This window comes from Chinchilla lanigera, unplaced genomic scaffold, assembly GCF_000276665.1.
Source record: "Chinchilla lanigera isolate Chin_1 unplaced genomic scaffold, ChiLan1.0 scaffold00036, whole genome shotgun sequence".
Lineage (NCBI taxonomy): Eukaryota > Metazoa > Chordata > Mammalia > Rodentia > Chinchillidae > Chinchilla > Chinchilla lanigera.
This window is the reverse complement of record NW_004955437.1, coordinates 6842303-6854103: the sequence shown is the minus strand read 5'-3', so window position 1 is coordinate 6854103 and position 11801 is coordinate 6842303. Positions and strand designations below refer to the sequence as shown.

Here is an 11801-nt window from a genome sequence, read left to right as displayed (position 1 = left end):
TGGGCTCCTGGCTTCCAGTTGGACTCATGCAGGACATTGTCATGGGCTCTGGATCTTCAGCTGGATTCCTTGGGTCTCTGTTGCACAGACAGATCTCCTGTGCTCTTCAGTATTTGATCCTTTGGGTGAATATTATAAAATAATCCTATAAATTATGTGTCCTGTATTAAATCTATTCCCTTGCAAGCCTCACTACAACACTCTCCAACAAAAGAACGCTCTTCTTTTTACAGATTCTTCTACCCCCTCATTTCTTTAGCCCTGCCCAGTTCTTAGGATGTTTTCTAGGGTTTTACTTTTGAGCTGTCAAAGTGCTGTCCCCTGCTTCTCTCAGAAACATGTCCTCTGTCATCCAGGCCAACAGAAAACTTCACCAAGGTAGCTCCTTGCCCTTAACCCCTACAGCTGTGCACTTTTTCCCATCTTATTAGTCTGTCCTCCAGAAGTGTTCAGTGCAGGTCTTTGGCAAATCTTACTAAATCTTATAGGCCGGGTAATTTTATAATGTTTTAAGCAATAGATCAGTGGCTTTCTAAAATTAGTTGAATGCACATGTAATTTTACTTTCAAGTCTCTTTCCTCCAATATGATCACAGTAGCTTTTCTCTTGTCATCTGCATTGGTGTTCAGGGAAGTTCGTCAGTTTGGCTATTGCTCCATTAGGATAAGGTCTTTCCCTCTGAAAGTTAGTGTTTTCTTTATATTTGATTTCCTCAGATTCTTAAAATAGTATGTCTTTTAAAAAAAAAAAGTATATATTGAATGGGCTTTTCCTCGTCTGTTCTGTTGACATTCAGCAGAATTCCCTTTTTAATATTAAAACAGTTGTCATAAGTTTGGGGGGAAATTGTCTCATGATTTCTTTAAATATTCCCTTCTTCCATGGACTCTTTCCTCCTCAGGCCCCTGTTACTTGGGGGTCGGCCCTTCTGCCTCGAGCCTCCATGTCTCTTCAATCATGTTTTGATTCTATTTTCCTTCTCCTTTCCTGGGAGTTCCTCACTTCTCTTCTAGCTCACCAATTTCTCCTTCTGTGTCTGTGACTCTTCATCTGCTGTGTTCTTTACGTCACAGTTAGGTTTAGCTAATACTTCCCCCTGTTCCTACTTACTGTTACAGAATTTTATTTAATCTTTTTAATATATATTTTACTCATATTTTACATTTTTTCTCACTGCATTTATCATGCTTATCTTTTTTTGTTGTTTTTTTTTTTTCCAGTACCAGGAATCGAACTCATGACCTCACGCTTGCCAGGCAGGCGCTGTGCTGCTGAGCTAAATCCCCAGCCCCTATTATGCTTATCTTAAAATCTCAGTCTGCCTAATTTAATAATTTTTCTCCTATTGAAATATTTTAAAGGAGTGGTTTGGAGGGGAGGGGAGCTCAGAGGTCTCTTTGGTTTAGGTAGGAGTTGAGATTCCCTGAGGGTTCCAGCTATCTGTGTGGCCCTGGTTGGGGGAAAAGGTTTAAGGCCAGGTCCTAATCCTCAGCAGGCCTGAGGAGCCCACAGGAGGGAGAGATGAGCATGAAGACCTTCAGATCTCAGACTGTCATTCACGCATGCTCACTATGTCCACATCAACCAGCTATTCCCCTCCAGTGGCTCCCAGGCCAGTTCTCTGGGCCTTTGCCTCTGAATCCTTCAGGTAGGGGCCCTGTGGTGGCTGGGCATCCATGCAGGAGCTGAGAACAGAGCTCACGCTGCCTCATTTGCCCCTGTCTACCCATGTCCTTGCCAGTCCCTGTCTACCCGGCGGGCCCTTCCCCAACACAGCTCAGAGCAGCTGTGCCTCTGCCTGGGAGTTGCTCAAGATTTTTTAAGGTGCTACATTGTGCGTTTCTCCAGGCTTGATTTGGCAGAAGGACCCATAACCACTGCTGATTTTCCTTGTTGGCAGAGGCAGAATTAAAAGTTCTTTGTTTTTCGAACAACTTTTTAGTTTTTAAATTTTATTTTCTTTTATTTGAAGAAAGCAAAAAGAATATTGCCAAGAGCTATTTGTAACCACTGTCAGTGTTTTGTGTGGTGTGCTATCTGCCTGCCTTTTTCTCTGCTTGGAGTGCTTCCTGTATTTAATACCACCCCCCACAACACACACACACACACACACACACACACACACACAGTCTCCGTCCTATCCGGAGCACATTGCCCAACCTCAGCACAGTAGGGTGGAGTCATGTTTCATTGCGCAATACACCAGTGTCCACAGAAAACAGTTTAACCAGTTTTGCATTGTTGGCTGCCTGTGGTATTTCCCACACGCCTTTTCTATGCATTGCTCTGTAGCACATATCCTTGTAGATAAATAGAGTTCACTTCCATGATGATTTCCTGTTCTTGGACATGAAATTTCAGGTCAAAGGCTTTGTAAAATTCCATACATAACTTCACGTGAGAGCAGAACCTGAGTATACAAGGTGTGACGGCAAAACATGGCGTGTTTAAATTTTTTTAAAAACTTATTACCATAAAAGACACATTGCAATTAATCTCCCTGGAAACGCTCCGTGAACACACTTGTCTCATTGTTCTTGCCCCTTTCTGAAGCCGCTCTGGAGTCCTCTTTTGTGAGTGTCTTTCGTTGTCTTGGTGCAGCTGCCTTGATGTCCTGAATTGATTCAAAACGTTTACCTGTCCTGGTCATTTTGACTTTGAGGAAGCACCCGAGGCACATAGCGCCAGATCCAGTGAATAAGGTGGATGAGGACACAGTACTGTGTTTGTTCTTATGAACCTGCCTTTCCGCTGCTCGGCACAGTTGGCAGCAGCATTCACTGTATTTTCGATCACATGACATAAAGGGGCCATCCAGAACTGTGGGAAGAAGTGCATTCCAAGTGAGGGAGTATTTTGAGAGGCATTAATGGTGATGTCTTTCTTTTTTTTTTTTAATACCAGGAATTGAGCTCAGGACCTTGCACTTGCCAGGCAGGTGCTTGTGCCACTGAGCTATATCCCCGGCCCTGGCAATGTCTTTCACTGTAATACATTTTTTAAACATCCACCATATTTCTTGATCACCTTGTGTGTAATTTATTCTTATACATGGAGCGTGTACTTTTCCACGCAGTCTTAACAGCACAGATTTATTTTCATTACATTGGCCAGCTTCTGCTGCTGTTCTTTTAATCCAGCTTCTCTTATGCGCCTTACTCCTAGTTTCTGCTCTCAGGCGAAGCTGAGCTGGTTCTTTACAAACACTCATCCCTTTAGGTAGTTTGATGGCAGCACCTGGTCCTAGGGCTGGAAGGATCTGGTCAGTGACACAGTCCTTGTAGTAGAGTCAGCTAAAACCAATGTGTATGTGTGTTGTGTTTCCCCACATTATAAAAGAACTTGCTAGTTCTAGATGAAAACATTAGTTACAGCTGAGTAAATCCAAAAGTCCCTTGGAATCCTACTGATCATAGACAGCTTCTGTGAACATTTGGACATAGTGTTGGTGAGATCTGTGTTACTACAATGAAATACCTGAGGCAATAATGTTATAAAGAGAAAAGGTTTATTTTGCTCTCACGTAGAAGTTCCAGTCTAAGATCAGCTGAGCCCTCTTGGTTTCCCCTCTGGACGGGGCAGAGGACAGCAATGCTGGGAGCGTGTGTCAGAGCAGCAAGCGGCCACAGCTGCATCTTGAGCCAGAGACAGAGACAGAGGGTGGGCTGGGCCCCAGGGTTCTGCCTTTAACTCATCCCAACCCTAGTCCATGGGGAGTCTTCTCTCCGGATGTTACTGGATTTGCATATGAGCAGGCAGGTGTTTTCCAATCCCATTCTTTTCACCCTGTTCCTAGGAATCCATTCTGCTCAGTGTTCAGCCTGCCCGTGTGCCTTTCATGTGTCCTTTCTGCTTTCCATCAAGGTTTTTTTCCTCTCTCTCTCACTCCACTCAGCCTCTCTATACCCAGGTTTCTGCATCCGCAAATTCAGTGAACCACCGGTCACAAATACTCAGGGAAAACGTTACATTGTTCCCGATTTGTGCTCTGTCATTAGGCCCACCTGGTGGCTGCTGTAACAACAGGCAGACGTTTTTTCTTGTCATTGTTGTCTAAATACAGTGTAACAACTATTTACCTAGCACTTACATTGTATTAGGTTTTATAAGTCAGACTAAGATGCTATTTTAAGTATACAGGATGATGCATGTAGGTTATATACAAACACCCCGCTGTTTTAAGTAAGGGAATTGAGTGTCTGTGGATTTGGGCATAAAGTGGAACCAGTCCCCTGCAGATAATAAGAGAATAAATAAATATATATATATAACTTTTTTCAAGAATCTTAGTTTATTTTTATTTTCAAGATTCAATATTTCTTCCAGTGAAGGTAACTGCTTTTTGTTTTCAGTACTGAAGATCGAACCCAAGGCTTTCACACTGAGCTAGGTCCCTATCCCTTTTTGAGACAGTGTCTCACTAAGTTGTTAAATTACCCAAGGTGGCTTAATCTTTCAATCCTCCTGCCTCTGCCTCCCCCAGCCTACCAGCGTGCTGGGATTACAGGCACGTGTGGGGCCACCATGCCCAACAGGATACTACTTTTTGAAAGAATTGCCTTCTGTTATCTTTGTTGCTGCTGCTTCATTCATTCTTCCGTTGGTGGCACTTGTTATCTTTTTTTTAAGCACTGTCCTTAGCTGTTGGGTGGTTCTGGCTGCCGACCCCGTTAAGGCCATGGGCTGCTGCTGGCTATAGGTCTCAGCGTTCTGTGTCTCCTGAGTATCATGGCTCCTCAGGACTTGACCCACTGGCCACCTCGGATGTCTCCACTGGTGTCCCTGCTTGCAGGACAGGGCAAGGTTCCGTTGCCCAGTGTAGTGGATTGACAACTGGCAATCAACTTATAACCCCTGGCTGAACTGAGAAAGCGTGGTTCTGCGTGTGGGAGGCCCACCTGGGGGCTGTTGCCAGCAGCATAAGAGGCAAAACTGGAGAAGGAAAAGTTATGGTTGTTGGGAGCAGAGAAAGGCTGTCAGGAGCTGGTAGAAGTTGTAAGGAGCTGTTGCTTGTTTTGGAGGAGCTCATCATGGTGGCTTTCCTGATGAACTTGGCTGTTTCCATCCTCCGAGGAGCTTAGGACCTCGTTGGCACTGAGAATGGCTTTGGTTTACTTTGGGGGAGCTCTGGTCCTCACTCTGAGCATCGCTTTCTGGCTCCGGAGGGGAAGATGTGCACTGCCGGTCTCCTGGAGAAGCTTGCTGCATTGGCTTTCCTGATGGGAACTTGGCCATCTTGATCATCAGAGGAGCTCAGGACCTCACTGTTGCTGAGGATGGCTGTGGTACCTTTCAGGAGAGCTCTGGTTCTTCTGAGCATCGCTTTCTGCTCCAGTGCAGATCCCTCAGCCTGCTAGCACAGATCCTTCATCCCGCTGGCATAGACGTTCTAGATTCCACTACTGACCTTGGGGGCTTCACAGCACAGATCTGTGAAACAGGCCTGCATGAGATGTTATGGGCTCTGGAAGTCCAGCTGGACTTGTGGGAGGCACTGTTATGAGCTCTAGGTCTTCAGCTGAACTCATGTAGGACATTGTCGCGGGATCCAGGCCCTCAGCTGGATTCCTGGTCTGTGGTGTGTGGACAGATTTCCTGCACTCTCTTGTATATCGTTCTCTGGGTGACTATTATAAATAATCTTATAAACTAGGTGTCCTGTATTATATATTGTTCTCCCTTGCAAAGTAACCCCCCAAACCAACACTTATCTTATCTGCACATGACCCAGCCAAGGAATGGTGGGCCAAGCCCCAGGTCCCTGCTGCTCTTGCGAGTGTCACTGGGCACCTGTGTTTTTGTAGAGCTTTTTCCTGGGTGCACTTGGGGGCATGGTCCGCTGTCTCCCTCTTCTCCCACCTGTTGTTTTTTTTTTATCTCCTTCAGTATTTCATTACCTTTCTGGGCTACCTGGTGCATTCTTTCCTGTTGGTAGAGTTAGGAATGTTATTTCTAGGGGTTTTTAATGGAATGGAGGTGCCAAGTAGCAGGGAACTTGAACATTGTTTTGTTGCTGTTATGCAGAGCTGCATGATCTCTGTAGTGGGTTATTTAGAGCACAGTCCTGTAGTCATCTACACAGACTTGAATCTCAGCTGTTCTTACCAGCAATTCAAGCAGTTTTCTTAACCTCTCTTATTTAAGGCTCTCTCTTATTTACCGAACGAGGATAACTTGCTCTGAGTTAATGTATGCCAAGACCCTAGCATAGAGTGAGCGCTGTTTCACATTTTGCTTGTATTTATTGTGCATTTTATTTGTGCACTCTTAATAACGTGTTTCTGCCAGCTTGAACCACCGTGGTCCATTTGTGACTCCCATCGGGCAGCTTGTACCACCCGATGGCACTGTCCCAAGCCACCCAGTGGGAGTCATGCACGTACCACCAGTGGCTCAGAGCCACCCAGCATCGCGGTGTGGGAATGATAGTCCCGTCATGCAGTGGAGGTCTCAGAGAGCCCCTTTTCGCTTTGTTTGGACTCAGTTTTGCCCCCATCGCTTCTCTGTGCTTTGCCAGTCTTAACAGCCCCGTTCCCTCCCCAGCGCAGCTCCACCAGCTGGAAGGGCTGAAGACCATCGCAGTCACCACCAACGGCATCAACCTGGCCCGGCTGCTGCCCTCGCTGCAGAAGGCTGGGCTCAATGCCCTCAACATCAGCCTGGACACCCTGGTGCCCGCCAAGTTCGAGTTCATCGTCCGCAGGAAAGGTGTGGCAACATGGGTTGCAGGGCAGGTGTTCCTTGCCCCGCGTGCGTGGCCGGGCCAGCCAAGGGCCCTGGGCTGTGGGTGAGCTCTTTCCCTCTCCACAGGCTTCCACAGGGTCATGGAGGGCATCCACAAGGCCATCGAGCTGGGCTACAACCCCGTCAAGGTGAGGGCTGTCCCTGCCGCTGACTTCTGCCTCCCCCCCGCTTCCCCTGGCTGGGGACTGTGACACCTGCCCAGTGCAGTTGCAGGGCGCCTCGCACCACTTCCGTCCCAGCTGCATTCAGCTCTGTCTCAACCCTTTCCCAGAAATTAGGGAGAGAAGCAGTGACCCCAGGGAATCCTGCAACTCTAGGAGAATTAGGTGGGTTAGGGCAGGGAGTGGGTCCCCCTGCAGAGGACCTTTGCAGGCTCCCTCCTCCCAAAGGTCATCCCCCAAGGGGGCACATGGGGAGGGCCCTCACCGCCCCCATGTCCCATGTCCTCACCAGGTGAACTGCGTGGTAATGCGAGGTCTGAATGAGGATGAGCTCCTGAACTTTGTGGCCCTGACCGAGGGTCTCCCCCTGGACGTGCGCTTCATAGAGTACATGCCCTTCGACGGTCAGCAGCAGATGGGGCCTGGGGCTGAGAGGCGGGCAGGGTGGGGTCTGCAGTGGACCCAGAGTCATGAGGGGCCCTTGGCGGTGTGATTGAGCCACCTGAGCCAGGCAAGAACCCACCCCCGTCCTCCTCCCACCCCGAGAGGGAGCAGTGAGGTGGACTTTGAAGACCCAAGGTCCCTCCAACTCCGGTTCAAAAGGCCCACACATCAAATGCAGGCAACAAGTGGAACTTTAAGAAGATGGTCAGCTACAAGGAGATGGTGGACACCATCCGGCAGCGGTGGCCAGAGCTGGAGAAGCTGCCAGAAGAGAAATCAAGCACTGCCAAGGTTGGGGGCCGGGGGCAGGGACAGCCACACCTCAGACATAAGTCTTGCGTCATTGGAGTGCCTGGTTCCACCTGCCTTGGGCTACTCTGGGAGGAGGGGCTTCCTGATATCAAGGAGGGGGAGCTCGGGCTCAGCAGCACCCCCCATTCCCTGGCTGGCCCTTCTCCCTGCAGGCCTTTAGAATCCCCGGCTTCCAAGGCCAGATCAGCTTCATCACATCCATGTCTGAGCATTTCTGCGGGTCGTGCAACCGGCTGCGAATCACCGCCGACGGGAACCTCAAGGTGAGCGTCCATCCTTCCTGAGCACCCCTGTCATTCTGTCCCCATCTCTTCCTACCTCTCCCTAGGGGCTGTGGAGAGCAGCCGGGCATGCTGGGAGGTTGGGGCCATTGTGTTAGATCACGGGAACAGGAAGAGAGTGAACTCAAGGCTGTGTGGCATGGTCACCCTGATCCCAGCACTCCCCTCCTCCTTGGGGGTCCCTGAAGTAGCTTCTGGTTTGTTGGGAGCCCCTTTCCTACAACAGGGCTCCCAGAGGGCAGGAGCAGAGGATCGGTGTGCACTTTGCCCCACCGGGTTGGCCCTTTGCATCATGCCAGGGGCTCAGCTCTGAAACCAGCATCCATGACCCACAGGTAAAATGAGCTTGGTGCCTGGATTCAGCCCTGGCCCTGCAGGAAATGCAAGAGCCCATCCCCTTTCAGGCATAGAATAATCCCATGGTATTCCAGAGCAGTACCATGAGAAGCCTGTGATCCTCTGTCATGGGCATGGCTCGGCAGGCAGCGAGGGCGAAGGGCCTCCAGGCTGAGCAGTGGACAGGGGCAGCCTTGCAGCTGGGTACATTGCAGGAGGAAGGGCATACATTCATGGTGATGGAAGTCACACTTGGGGAAACTGATGTAGAATGAGTTCTTCTGGCAGTAGGGAGCTCTGCGAGGTTTCTGAACAGGAGGGAGACAAGAGCCCCTCCACGCTGGATTTGAAGCTAGCTGGGGAGGCTCAGTAGCTGGCTGTTCAGTGGTGCAGCAGAAACATTAGCATGTGGAGGGAAGGTGAGACGGAAGTCAGAGGGCTGGGGGTGAGTGGAGAGGGGAGGTGTTGAGGTAGCTGCGGGGCCTTGGGGCCTGTGCAGGCTGGGGGCAGAGGGGCTGAGTTTAGGTGTATCCAGATTGACATCAAAAGGAATCATGCAGCCGGTTGTTGAAAAGAGTAAAGGTGTTCCTGGGATGGAGACAGTGGTGGCCTAACAGGAAACGAGAGGTGGGTTTCTGAAGAGAATGTAATGGAGAGGTGACTAGTGTGTCTAGGCATACAAGAAAGAGTAAGGGACACTGAGGCACCCTGACACAAACAGCAGCCAACAGCTGTACCACCTAGTCAGGACAGGCAGGAAGTGACGTCACTTGGGACTTCCGCTCTAAAGGAAAGCAGCTGCTGCTAGATGTCGAAGGAGAAAACCAATGCCTGATCCTGCTTTCCCCTTCGCCTCTGGGTCTCCCAGGTGGAAGAAGGCCACAGGGGAGTCCACAGGCGGGACCCCCTAGCTTCAGAGAAGGGCAGAGCCTGGAGCCCGGGGCCTGGGAGGTTAGAAATGGAGAGTCCTGATACAGAGGAGATGGTTACACCTTCCAGCTTAGAATCCATTCATCGCTATCTTTTCTCCAGTGCTCTTCTGTCTCTGTGTCCACAGTACCCTGAGCAGAGCTGCCACATAGTAGGTGCTTTGCAAGGTTTGTGGATGTCTTGATGGCTAAGACCACCTCGTCCGCCCCTGAGCCCCATAGCACCCAGCCGCTCACAAAACTAGGAAGCAGGGAGCCAAGTTGAAGTGATCACAGGATGGCATAGCCACCAGCCCTTGGTGGCTGCTCAGGCTCGAGGAGAGGAGGGGCAGGGGCAGGCAGTGACGTCCTCCATGAAGGGACCGGGTGCACCCAAAGTGAAGTGTGGTGGACCTAGCTCCAACTGGTTGGGGTCAACTTTCCTGGTGATTGAGGCCGTGTCCCTGTCACAGAGAGACACGGAGCTGGATCCTTCTGCGCTGTCTCTGTTGAACATTCAGGTTGAGTTGCACACTCTGAAGGAAATGTGGCCGAGACACTGGGCTTGGGAAGTCCAGGTTTCCTTCTTGCTCTTCCAACCCCGCTGACCCCTCCCTGCAGCAGCTCTGTGCCTCAGGGCCGTGGGTTTGATCACGCTGTGGGAGGCTTGGCCGCTGGTGTGCAGGCAGCCTGGGGCTCACTCAGATGCAGAGGCCCAGGGATGAGCAAGGCGCTTGTCATTGACCCCACTCAGGTCTGCCTCTTCGGGAACTCGGAGGTCTCGCTGCGGGACCACCTGCGGGCGGGCGCCTCTGAGGAGGAGCTGCTGACCATCATCGGGGCCGCGGTGGGCAGGAAGAAGCGGCAGCACGCAGGTAGGGGCAAGCGGGCCATGCCACCGGGAGGGAGGCCTGGCAACACTGGTGTGTGAGGACAGAGTCCAGGAGGAAGCTCCGTGTCAGCCCAGCTGCTGCCTGCTTCCAAGGGAGCTTTGGACTCGGCACCTAGGGACGGGTCTCCCTGGGGGAGATTGGCGTAGCCAGTGCTGCTTAGCCGCACCCGGAAATTCTCCTGGGCTGAGGGCAAGGGTGTCACTACCTGTCGGTTTCCACACAGTGCCTCTGCCGGGGAGGGCAGCACTGACTGTCCTATGGGCTCTGTCCTGGGGGGCCTCGCACTGGTGCATGGGGGAACTTTGTGTCAGGATGCCCGTAGCTGAGTGCATGCACCCTGGGCTATTGGGCCAGCTCTGGTCACCCACTGATTTCAGCAAACTCTCCTCTCCCCTCTCCCTGCTCTCCCCCCACCCCTCCCCCCTTCCCTACTCTCCTCCCCACCTCCGCTCTCCCCGCCCCCCATCTTTCCCCTACCCCAGGCATGTTCAATATTGCCCAGATGAAGAACCGGCCCATGATCCTCATCGGTGGGTGACCCATCAGTACGTAACCACTCACCCTTGTCACTTGGGGATCCTGCGGGGTGGGGTCCCCTGCCACGAGACACCCCCAGCTCCTGCATCTCATCCTGACCTTTGCATCTGTGTTCTTCTCCTATTCCTCCATCTTTTCCTACCCCTTTAAGCCCTGGGTCTTCCCCGTCTGCAGCTCCCCCTTGCCGTACACACCTGAAACGTGGCCACTGCCTCCCACCAGAAATCAGCAAGGGGGTTCTCTAGATTTCATGATCACTAAGTTCATTAACAGTGGAGCCTTTGGTTAAAGTAGAGATCCTGTCCTCAGCTGTGGAGTCTCCTAGCTTGGATACACTGGCAGGCAGGCATCCTTGCCCCACTGCAGCAAGGGGTGACCCACGCACGTGTCTGGACTACTCCCCGCCCCCCGTGTGTTGCACATCTGTGCCAGGCTCAGTTTGACAGCCAGCTAATCACCTTACTGTGGCAGGAGGAGACAGCCAGGATCGCCACTTCCCAATGTCCAGTTAGCTCTCAGGAACATACGTGCACAGGATGGAGCTCATGCGCATAGACCGATGGTTCTGATCTAAATACCTCTGGGTAAAACCACAGCTGGTCTCCTACCCGACCCATGAGGAGCTGGAGGGCCGCTTCTGCCCCCAGCACAGTGTCCAGATGAGAGCAGCAAGGCTTTGCCCCCTTGATCACACCCACATCTGGGTCTCCAAAGTGCGCACCAGCCAATAAAGAGCAGTGAGCAAAACTGGAGGAGGGCTTCTCTCCAGAGGCTGGAGCAAAACTGGGCCCAGGGGTGCCCAGGAAAGTGGGCTGGCCTGGGCTAGAGCCAGCCCCAGGACCACCTTTGCACACCAGCCACCCGGGGAAGGAAGGCGTTAACCTCAGGAATGGAGTGTATGCTAGTCTGGTTCTGTATGATGAGAGCTGCCTAGGACAGGGCCTGTACCTTGCCTGTCCTGGGGACCACTTGGGGGTCTTGTTTCAGATTCTGACTTGGGAGAGCTAGGATGGGCCCCCACCTCTGAGTTCCTGGGAGACACTGGTGCTCTTGGTCCCTGGCCCTCCTTTGGAGTAACAGCAGCCTGGAGCATCCTTCCCAAGGTTCCTGGTCGGGTAGAATCTGCCTGTCAGTTTTCATGGCCTCTTGATGTGCTTGGTGGACTTGAAAGACATTGTTTCATT

General features: G+C 51.4%; 1 protein-coding gene across 4 annotated transcripts in view; it reads left to right on the top strand.

The window, feature by feature from the left end:
- Mocs1 (molybdenum cofactor synthesis 1) overlaps positions 1-11801 on the top strand; it is a 30235-nt gene that overhangs the window by 16582 nt on the left and 1852 nt on the right. For 2 of the 4 annotated variants that reach the window (XM_005389659.1, XM_013516991.1), the window contains exons 4-10: positions 6545-6709; positions 6812-6873; positions 7199-7310; positions 7529-7641; positions 7815-7925; positions 9942-10062; positions 10563-10610. In XM_005389659.1, coding sequence (XP_005389716.1) covers positions 6545-6709; positions 6812-6873; positions 7199-7310; positions 7529-7641; positions 7815-7925; positions 9942-10062; positions 10563-10610 — 732 coding nt within the window. Of the gene's footprint in view, positions 1-6544; positions 6710-6811; positions 6874-7198; positions 7311-7528; positions 7642-7814; positions 7926-9941; positions 10063-10562; positions 10626-11801 lie in introns of all 4 variants that reach the window. The other 2 variants (XM_005389662.1, XM_013516992.1) reach the window with 2 other exon arrangements.